The sequence below is a fragment of the Stigmatopora argus genome, chromosome 7, assembly GCF_051989625.1.
Source record: "Stigmatopora argus isolate UIUO_Sarg chromosome 7, RoL_Sarg_1.0, whole genome shotgun sequence".
Classification (NCBI taxonomy): Eukaryota; Metazoa; Chordata; class Actinopteri; order Syngnathiformes; family Syngnathidae; genus Stigmatopora; species Stigmatopora argus.
The window spans coordinates 6,986,190-6,997,153 of NC_135393.1; the positions used below are offsets into that span (position 1 = coordinate 6,986,190).

At 39.3% G+C, this 10,964-nt stretch overlaps 1 protein-coding gene across 1 annotated transcript; it reads right to left on the reverse strand.

Moving 5' to 3' along the window:
* Nucleotides 1–191: 191 nt before the first annotated feature.
* LOC144077634 (coiled-coil domain-containing protein 40-like) lies at nt 192–10,909 on the reverse strand. The gene is made up of 20 exons (XM_077605513.1): nt 10,815–10,909; nt 10,431–10,555; nt 9,749–9,836; nt 9,120–9,229; nt 8,897–8,980; nt 8,519–8,738; nt 8,149–8,306; nt 7,940–8,062; nt 7,590–7,711; nt 7,170–7,413; nt 6,907–7,089; nt 4,553–4,798; nt 3,791–4,004; nt 3,515–3,684; nt 3,356–3,447; nt 3,149–3,263; nt 2,478–2,666; nt 2,107–2,265; nt 1,198–1,453; nt 192–605 (listed from the first exon to the last, which is right to left on the reverse strand). The coding sequence occupies exons 2-19, from the start codon at nt 10,548–10,550 to the stop codon at nt 1,208–1,210; spliced, it is 2,883 nt and encodes a 960-aa protein (XP_077461639.1). The 5' UTR covers nt 10,551–10,555; nt 10,815–10,909; the 3' UTR covers nt 192–605; nt 1,198–1,207.
* Between the last annotated feature and the right edge of the window lie 55 nt (nt 10,910–10,964).

Genomic DNA, 10,964 nt, shown 5'->3' on the forward strand with positions numbered 1-10,964 from the left:
ATGTATTTCACAATAGTCAGCCTGAAAAATACATGTATGCAAAATTAATTATTTCTCATCTCAATTCATTCACAAATTGATGTCCCCAATTGTGAAAAGATAAGTTACTAGACTACCAGGAAGCTACCACTTATATAAATGGGTACAGGATACTCAGTTTTTTATTTTATTTTTTTACCTTTTTGGAGACACAAGAGCACACGTACTTGTTTTTCATTATGTGTTACTGGCACAGGTGTAGGAACACAATGTTTGTAAAAATATATCCAATAAACTGAAGGTGGCCTAGTGGAAGAGTGGTTAGACTACATCCTCAGAGTTCTGAGATCGAGGGTTCAATCCCCAGTAGGCCTCTGACTTTCCTGTGTGAGGTTTGTATGTTCTCCGAGGGCTTTGCGTGGGTTTTCTCCAGGTTCTCCAATTTCCTCCCACATGCATGGTGTACTAGTTGAACAGTAAATTTTGCTGAGGTATGAGTGTGAGCGTGAATGGTTGCCTCTTTGTGCCCTGCGATTGGCTGGCAAACGATATATGGTTTCCCCCGCCTGGTGTCCATAGTTGGCTGGGATAGGCTCCAGCACCCCCTGCAACTCTGAGGATAAGATCTATAGAAAATGAACAAATGGAAAATAAAGTGAAATATGATTACTCCTGTAGGCACCCAAATGCTAGTTTTTGAAAGTATTGCATTCAATGAAAGCCCTCATATTTAAATGTTTCACCTACAATGACAGAATGGAGTATAAATTAATCAAGATTATGCACTAAAGTTCAAGAAACCTACTCGAATCCCAAGTATAAATTGCTTTTATGTACAGAATAGTGCATTTCCCAACGAACACCCTCTCAGAATAAATGTATTTCCCTCCATATTTGGCAGAAAGTGTTTTCAATAAATCGTACAAAGGTTTGAAGCACACATCTAGTCAGAGTTGAACATATTACGCCAACCTTGTGGGAGGTTTAGCCCTAATTCACAAAGCAAACTACATGAAGACACGCATGGGGAAGTGTGGTGTGTGGAAAAAGATAAAGGAATTTCAAACCCATTCAAAACACATTAATTTCAGATGAATGTAGAGGATGAATGGGAAAATGTTCATGAACTAAACATGGCATTACCAGATCAACAACATTTATTTAGTTTAGAGAAATTCTACATAAAAGGAAATTCATATTTCATTGCATCTCGCTTACATGTTGCTTTCTACTCCAGGAGACAATGTTTGCCTGCTTCTAATGACCGTATCAAAACACTGAGGCTTGATCTGTGACCAGGGAACTTCTCACACACACTGTGGATAACTGTGCTGAAGGTACGCACGCGCTCCATTAGGGTCTGGGTAGCAGCGTCCACCGATTGACCAGATGAGGATGAGGGGCGATACTTTCCATCCATCACCTCTTGAAGTTTCTTTGCCTTGCTCTGAAATTCCAAAAGATGAGCTTGATCCTAGAAAAGAAGTGGAAAAGAGAGGTGTGAATGGGATGATTTCACTAGTATCAATGTAGCCAAATAGCTCAATCAATGTTAATGTTGTAATAAAGATAACAAAAAAAAAGAAAATAATAATGCAATGTTCCAGAATTGAGCTGAAAAACATTTTATATTATTAAACTTTCATAGTACATGGTTTGGATTTAATAGTGTCAAAAACCTTATTTTCACGACTATAAGGCGCACTTAAGTCTTAAATTTTCTCCAAAATAGACAGGGCGCCTTATAATACAGTGTGCTTTATATATGGAATTTTTTTAAAAATGTGTCATTCATTGAGGTGCGCCTTATAATGCGGTGTGCCTTATAGTCGTGAAAATAAAGAAATAAATATAATTGGCTCCTCAGCCGCATGTTTGAGACCGCTGTCCTACATGAATGTAATAAAAATATTTAAGAAAAAAAATCGGAATTCATGCAAAACCGTCAATATGGATCGGAATTGGTCTACATGAAAAGCAGCCTATTGAAACAAAATAGACAAAGGGTAACAAATTAGAGAGTTTACATACAGAATTTGTTTACTACTTTTAATGACAAACGCAATAGAAGACGGATGAGAAGATTTTTTAAATATTCAACAGTGATAACAGTAATATGTGCTATACCATGGCTTTGACATCCTGCATGTTTGCTATATCGGTGTCAAGGACATCACTGGTGGCTGACAAATCCATCAGCTGTTGTTTCTCATGTGCAATGGTGTTGCTCAGTTTCACTTGGCTCTCCTGCAGTTCTTTTATCTCTTGATCCCACTCTTTTATCATCTTAAAACACAATATGCCAGGCAGTTAAAAACGAGTTATGTATAGATTCCAACACCACTTATCCAGTTTTCTAGGGTGCTGGAGCCGTTTTCCGCTGACAACAGATTAAACAAAGACTACACACTCACGTGGTGATCTGTTAATCATATTCACATAATCACTAAGTGGAAAATGAACCAACATTTAAAAAAAAAGAAGCAATTGAAAAAAACCTTTTGCGTTTCCCTTAATTTGCGGCGCAAGCCATCATTCATGAGCTTCACCTCGCCCTTCGTAACACGCTTCCTATTGCTACGGGCCAGAGCATTGTGGCGCTCGATGATGTTTCCTCTCTTTTCCACAAGGGCAACACTCTCTCTCACGAGTTGCTCTTGCTGCTTCATCAGCTGGTTGAGCTGCCGCTGTTAGAGCACATAAAATACAAGGCAAAAATCAAAAAAAGAACACACATCCATATAGAAACAGGAAAAACCCAAAACAATTTAAATCCCCATTTATAGATTTTTTCCAAGACATATTCTGTAGTTGAATGATTGTTGTGCTGCAGAACCCACCTAACATTGGCAAGCTCAGAAGGAAACAGTTTGGCAGGCTACACTCCTATTTTTACACATTTTTAATATAGAAATACATTTTATATATTTCTCAACAACATTTAGTTCGTTTTCATGATTTTTGTCTCTAAAATTGTTCAAGGATACATTTAAAACAGTATTGAAGCTTTTAGCAATATGCAGTGGTTGTATTTTTTGTATTTAGGGAATTTGAGCAACAATTTTAAATGGTAATTATCAATAACCTTCCGGGCGACCAAACATCCGGTGACCAAAAGTCCGGCGACCAAACGGCCGAGTACCTTAACCAGGAGAACCAATGCATGTACCTCCATACGATGAATCTCATCCTTCATTATTTGAATGTCTTCTTGACCCTCTTCCACAACTGAAAGAGTTTCTTTCATAAGGTGTGTCTTCTTTTCCCACAGCATGATCTGTCGCCTGTCAAATAGCATACATTTAAGTTTTATTGGTGGCTAAACAGATAGAGATATCAGTTAAGGAAATAGGCGAGTTTATATTTAACAACTAACTCGGCCTCCAATAAATTGTTGAGAAGTTTGTCCTTTTCGCACTGGGTCTTCTCCAGTTTCATTTCCATCTCTATAGAATCCCGCTCAGCCTCCTATAAAGAGTATAATGATGCATTAACATTCGAAAACACTAATTTGGGAGTTCTTGAAAGGGCATGCCTTAAGTTTGTGAAGGAAGTCTGCCTCTATGACAGCATTGTCCTGCTCCAAAGCATCTTGCAACTGGACGTTCTTGCTCAGAAGAGTGTTGAGCTTCGTTAAGTCTCTTTGAAGTATCTTCTTGCTCTTCTCCAAATCATTCTTCTCACGGTGCATAACTTCAAGCTGGCCTGGTGGGATAAAAGGGAGTATTACCTACCCCTCAACGAATATAGTTTTGAATTTTCCAATTTAATTTGATTTGGAAGAACATTTATCATACAATATGTCACATACGCTCCAGATGAATCTTCTTTTGACAGATTGTTGTGTACTTTGCCTGAAGTTTGTTGTAGTCCTCATTGTGTGCTTGAATCTCAAGAGCCAGTCCTACAAGTGTTTCTTGATTCTTTAACCACAGTTGCTGATCATTCTTGATTTTTTCAGTTATTTCCTCAGTTTCAGTCTTGATTGCCTTTAATTTGATTTGCAGGGGACCAAGGTCTTCATGCTGAGAAACAAGCAGAGCACACGTTAAATTGAAATCCTAATCAAAAGTACATATCTTTAGTCTTCTATTCAATTGAACAACATTCATTCATTCATTTTTTTGTACCGCTTATCCTCACAAGGGTCGTGGGGAGTGCTGGAGTCTATCCCTGAATTGGTAGCTAGCCAATTGCAGGGCAGTGACAATCACTAACGCTCACACTCATACCGAGTGGCAATTCAGAGTGTTGAACCAGCCTACACAAGTGTCGTTTAATTTAGTGCTTTAGTTTAAAAAAAAAACCAATATTGGCAATTTGTATTTGAAATCAGTGGTAATGGAAACCCGTAATCACCAACGTATATATCACTCTTGTTGAACTTTCAGTAATTGTATTCCTAAGGAAATGATTGAATTGAGAATGATTGAAAGGTCTGTTAATAGTGAAGAATATTTACAAAAATTTAAATATTTTTTTCCAAAATTGAAAAAGGGTAAACATACATACATACATGTACATATACAGTACATATAACATATACATACATATACATAATGTGAATCCTTACCCCAGTGCGTGCTGCAATAAGGTCAATTTTTTTGTTGTAGTTTGCAATAGCAATCTCTTTCTGTGTGATAAGTGCATCCATGGAAGAACTTTCAGCTTGAGTGGATGCAATCAGTTTGTTGTACTTTGCGATTTCATCTTCAAGTTCCTGCTGAGATCGGGCCAAGTTTGCCAGTTTCTCACTGATCACTTTGCTTTCCACTGTGGCTGCCATTACCTCACTCTCCAAAAGCCACAACTGATACACCTAAAACGAGAGAAATAATTTTGATGTCTTATTTGTCTCCATCTTAAGTGTGAACTAAGAAACATTTTCTTCAGTAGGAGGGGAGCCTGAGTGAATGATATGACTGATACATAATAACAGTTTCATCCACTGCATACTAAAGACATGATTTGGAAATCTTTATTTGATAGTGTTTTAATATTAATGTGTGCAATAAATGTAATTTTACTGGCCACTTACAATATTGTTTGAAATGTGAATTACCTAATTATAGCAATACAGTACCAGTTGATACAGAGAATGAAACACCCTCCCAAACAACAAAAAATGACATTAAACACAATATGGAACACATGAAAGTGTATTTTGGCAGCTCCTTCACAAGAATCCTATTAGCCATCTTAATTTTGGGGAGGGAAAATAATATAAATAAAATTCTGAAATCCCCTATGTAGTACCTACACTTGGTGGTTACTTAAGAGTTAGATCATCCCAGTGTAGCCTAAGAAAGAGCGACCCTTAGTGGACATAAATAGTACATACATCCATTCAACCTACAAATGTACATTCATTCATTCATTTTCTGAACCGCTTTATCCTCACTAAGGTCACAGGGGGTGCTGGAGCCTATCCCAGCTGACTTCGGGCCAGAGGCAAGGGGACACCCTGAATTGGTGGCCAGCCGATCGCAGGCCACAAGCAGATGGACAACCATTCACTCATACCCATAACTAGGGGCAATTTAGAGTGTCCAATAAGCCGACCATGCATGTCTTTGGAATGTGGGAGGAAACCGGAGTACCCGGAGAAAACCCACGAAGGGCCGGACAGAACATGCAAACTCACAGGCGGACCGACCTGGATTTGAACCCAGGACCCCAGAGCTGTGAGTCCGACGTGCTAAACACTCAATCCGCCGGGCCACACATGTACATATTTGTGTAATAGTGAATATAAATGAAATATTGCCTCAAGGTTTAAAATATGTAAATTAGGTTTGTATTTTTTTTCCACAAGGTTTAAAATACGTAAATTAGGCTTGTATTTTTTTCCACTATTATTTAACTCTGAATGTTTTTCAACCCGGAGCCGCCTCGTGGTGTAGATGTTCACTCGTCTATGTTCGGTGCGGGCAGGCGCAGGCTCAATTCCTACTGGTGGTGGTATGATTGGGAGTGCTGATGGTTGTTTGTCTCTTTGTGTGCCCTGTGACTGGCTGGCGACCAGTCTAGGGTGTAGTCTACCTTTCGCCCGAAGACAGCCGGGTTAGGGTCCGGCAACCCTGCAACCCTTTCGAGGATGGGTGGTATGGAAGATGAATGAATGTTTTTCAACCCAGTGACAGATTTTAAGTAAGAAATCAAATGAAATTTGTGGCAGCAAAATACGATATTCTAAATTATTTAATAACATAATGTGCCCTGAGTCCGTTCCAGGGGTCTTGAGTTTCTCTCTTCACTTTGGCTTCCATACCCTCCTTAACCCCTACCTAAGCAGAGCCAGGAACATCATCGGGGACCCATACCACCCTGGTCACAATCTGTTCCAGCTGCTCCCCTCTGGCAGACGCTATAGGTCTCACAAAGTTCGGACAAATAGGCTTAAGGACAGTTTTTTTCCCACATCCATCAGGACTCTAAACTTGCGGTAACACGACACACAATCCCTTCTGTGTAATAACTTCGGGGTGAGGTAACATGAAAAGACGTTGGGCGGTGATCTGCCTCCTACAGCCTGACTGAAGGTAAGTGAAAGACAGTGAGAGGTAAGTGATCCGCTCGGGGGGTGATGCGATGTATCCACCACGGCAGAATGCCAAATTACGAGTCTGAAATTATTTTCACTTATTTGGGTCTTTTACCGGGAAAACGCACCTTATGGAGAAGCACCACTGTTAGAATTATTATGGAATATTCTATATGTGTTGTAAGCATTTTTTAATAAGTAGTAATTTCTTTATACGCAGTTTCTGGGTATGATGACAATTAGGCTTTTGTTGAGTGAATGATGATGACAGAGCCTATGTCCGATTATTATTATTAAATGGAATTTATGTAGGAATTAATCATGTGAACTGCAATGCGTATATTCCATCACTCTAATACCATCAAGACTTTTTGAAAGTGTACCTTCTCCTTTTTGAGAGATAATTTTTCGTTGATAAGTCGCTGATAGTACTGAGCAGCCTTGTTGTCGATGAGCTTCTGCAGCATTTGGGTCATGACACAGTTTTCCAACTCTAGATGCCTGTCTTTGTTTTTTTCCAGCTTTTGTCTTTGATCATTCACTTCAACCTGGCAAGTATTGTACTCCTAAAGAAATAGAAGAAGAAAAATGGGTGTTTGTTTTTTTGGTCCCACAGTAGCTGCCTCATCAGAAATCTTCTGTCAACCTTAGTGAGTTCTGCAAGCGTCTGCTCTGTCTGCTCAAGAGCACGAACATAGGTGCTGTATTGGGCCTGCACATTTTCATGCAGGGTCTGCTTCTGACTGATCCTATTTTTGGAGACATCGCAGTCCATCTGAGCAAAGTTGTACAGCATGGTCACCGTCTCACTTTCTTCCTGTAGCTGAGAGATGGATTTCTTGAAGCTTTCAATCTGTTTGTCCAGCACAATCAATTGGTGTTCAGACAACCTGTGGAAAACGTGTCGTCAAATGAGAAATAGATGTACAAGTACATTTTCCTGTTGTGTTAGTAGTTCTGTGTTTTTCATTCTTTTTTTTTTTCAGATGTCACATTTAGCTATGAAAGAAAGTTGTGTTTTATCACTCTCCTTTACAGTGAATTGCAGAAGAATATATTTCCAAACCGATTAGCCTCTTGAATTGCACGGAAGTCTTCATCGCGTCTCCTCAAATCGACTAGACTTTTGTTCCACTGCTGTAACAGCTGTTTCTGGGATATCTCTAGAGTGGCCATTTGCACTTCTGCCTAAATATAAACATACACATACATAAAGATTCAATAAGTCCAAAAGCATTGCCAAATTTTGACAGTATGAAAGATTCATTTCAGCGGTTAAACTGTTCATGGTCAACCTAAATCTTCAGCAAAGCGTTTGTGAAGCATCAACACATTTGTAAAGCATATGTCCTACTGGATGAGCAAAGTCATTTTACAATCAGTTTACAGTTGCAGGTATCTTAATGAATTGTATACCTCAGAAAGAACCTCTTTGGTTGTCACTGTTGTTGCTGCCTGGGCCTTGGTCTGGGCCTCATACATGTCCCTCTCATGAGTGAGTTTCTCCAAGGTTTTCGTGAGGCGCTCAACATACAAATCCTGTTTAGTTTAGTCGTTAAAGTTAAACACTCAAATAAAAACCCGATACTAAAAGTGGAGGAACATATTTTGCATTGTCTTTTAACCTGCTTGAGTTTGTCTTCTTCAACTTGAGAGTTCTTAGCTGCTGTTTTGCGTGTAAAATCCTTCATGGCTTTTACATTAAAATGAAGATCTTCACTGACTTCTTGTGTAAAGATGAGTTGTGAGTTCAATTCGTCTAGCTCTGTTTGTAGGTTGGATACTATGGATAGGAAAATACATGTTTTGAAATTATTTTACGATGATTTGATCATTAATGCTGTGTTGAATGCAGAGTACGCATGTCTGTTATATATATATGGCCAAAGTTCTTCAGGGTTTCTTTTCCATGTGTACTCTTTCTCCATCAACCGCTTTCTGTCATTCTGTCACATTTGGGGGAAGTGATTGGGAAGACAAATCATGGCATCTTACTATTGGTCCTGGTCTTGTCGCGCTGGCTGGTATTGTTGTAATGGCAATTTTTTATTGCCTCAAGTTTATCTCGCATCTGACGATGTTGGACTTCTGCCAACACCTTGGTCTCCTCTTGGTCATCTTGTCGTATCTGGAGTCTTTTCAGTCTCTCTTGTTCCCTGTATAACTGCACGTATATCTCCTCTGTTCTGCTTGCCTCGGCCTTTTCAAGTCCCACCTGTACAGGTAGCGGAAAACACACTCACGTCAGTCTGTAAAGATCTCATGAGAATTCAGGACATTATTAACTGGATATTCAGGTGAACTATACAATATCTGCTTAAGGCTCAGCAGATTTACTTTTGTCTTTGCGTACAGAATACAATTTATGCCAACCTCTTCCGTTAGATCCAGTGTGAGTCTCTCCAACTCCTTGATGAGCTGATTCTTCAATGCAGCTTGCTTCTTTGCAACAAGGGGCTGTCAACAGATCCAACATGAAAAATGCAACAAAAAAAAATCTAAATGGAAATCGATCTCAGTTCAGTAGTAATCCCCATTTTTTTCTGCCATAATAGAACTTAACAGTATTTGTCTATATAATAAAGAAGCTACAAACATGTTCAGCGTCAAGAACAATGAATTCCTCGTCATCCTCAGACAGCGGTTCTTCCTCGGTGTCTTCTGATGAGTGATCTGGTGATCCATCCTGGAAAGTATTGGCCAGCTCTAAAACAAACAAACAAACAATTGCAAACATTGCCGACATTGTAGAGTATTAGTTAAAATACTGCAGTGATTATTTGGATAGAACTCAGTTGTACTTTCAGCATACAGTATTCTAAGTAGGTAATGTACTGGAATTTAGCAAATGTTATTCATTCATTCATTTTCAGAACTGCTTTATCCTATCTAGGGGCACGGGGGGTGCTGGAGCCTATCCCAGCTAACTCTGGGCCAGAGGCGGGTGACACCCTGAATCGGTGGCAAGCCGATCGCAGGGCATGAGGAGACGGACAACCATTCACGCTCACACTCATACCCAGGGGCAATTTAGAGAGTGCAATCAGCCGAACATGCACATTTTTGGAAGGTGGGAGGAAACTGGAATACCCAGAGAAAACCCACGCAAGCCCAGGGAGAACATGCAAACTCCACACAGGTGGACCGACCTGGATTTGAACCCAGGACCGCTCGGGCCGCACAAGCAAATGTTATATTAAAAAAATTAAAGTTATATAAACAGACCAGAATGTGTTGTTCCAGCAGGATCTCCATCAGCACTAGAGTTACCAGCCTGAGACTGTAGGCCCTCTTCCACAGGTTTTGATCCCATCTGAATTATTAAAATTCAATAAATGATCTTCAGACATTCTCTCTCTTGACACTTTAACACAAGGGTTTCAAACTCGGGTTGGTTCGCAGGCCGCATTAACGTCAGCTCGATTTCATGTGGGACGGACCATTTTACATTTTTTGTTTTTTTTAATCGGATTGAAAGAACTGGATCAAAAGCCTTAAATATTCTGTTTTCTAAATGAATGTTTCTTTTAGCTTTTATTTCTTAGTAAGGAAAAACGTCTTTTAATCATTTGTTTTTCATTTCAAAAGGAAACATATATTTTTAAATGATGTTCAATATTAAAATGTTAAACTGAAAATATTTTTGTATATTCATTTTTATATTTTCCAAAATCTTTTTTAAAACTAAAAACACAAAGAAAAAAATTGGATTCAAAATTGCAATCATTGATTTAAAGAGAAAAACAGGAAATATAATATACACATCTATAATCTTCATTTGAATTTGATCCTAAAAAGGAAAGTTGGCACTCATGATTTACTTTCTCGGGCGGGACAAAATGATTGCCAAATTTGGCCCGCGGCTCGCCACTTTGATACCTGCGCTTTAACACATATATATATATACCTGTTGGTGAGCTAGATCTGCTTCAACTTCGTTGGTTTCCTGTTCATTTTCATTCCCCAGCTCAGGTTGCTCCCCAACGGCTCCACACCCCGTGACTGCTTTCTCTCCTGCACCCTCCATCGAAACTGCTCAGCCGGCAATAAAACCACAGCATTAATTTAGTTCGTTAACACGGAACAATGGATTCTTTAGACTCGGTGTAATAAATTCAAAGGCTATCGGGAGGGTCTTTCTCGTTCCAATAAAAAGAGCAGTTTTTACAGCATAGCAATTAAAACCTCTAAATTTAATCAAATTAAAACGAGTAGCCACCACCTGACGGGGCAATTTATGTCAACCTTTTACACATTGAGATGTGGATTTAAACTTGATTTGAAGACTTACCTACACGCTTTAGTTCACCGGAAGTCTTTCAATTGCATCTCAATGTGCGGCTACAGCGGGTTGCCTAGCAACGTTACACTTCCGCTGAACTTCCGTGTTACCACCTGCCTATGCGGCGGCCATATTGGCAGGGGCGACATTTCAATTAAA

Coding starts and splice junctions, on each gene's coding strand:
- LOC144077634 (XM_077605513.1), bottom strand. CDS start 10,550: ATGGAGGGTGCAGGAGAGAAAGCAGTCACGGGGTGTGGAGCCGTTGGG. Junction 8,307..8,518: donor CGACAAGACCAGGACCAATA/GTAAGATGCCAT, acceptor TCCTATCCATAG/TATCCAACCTACAAACAGAG. Junction 4,799..6,906: donor TATCTCTCAAAAAGGAGAAG/GTACACTTTCAA, acceptor CTCTCGTTTTAG/GTGTATCAGTTGTGGCTTTT.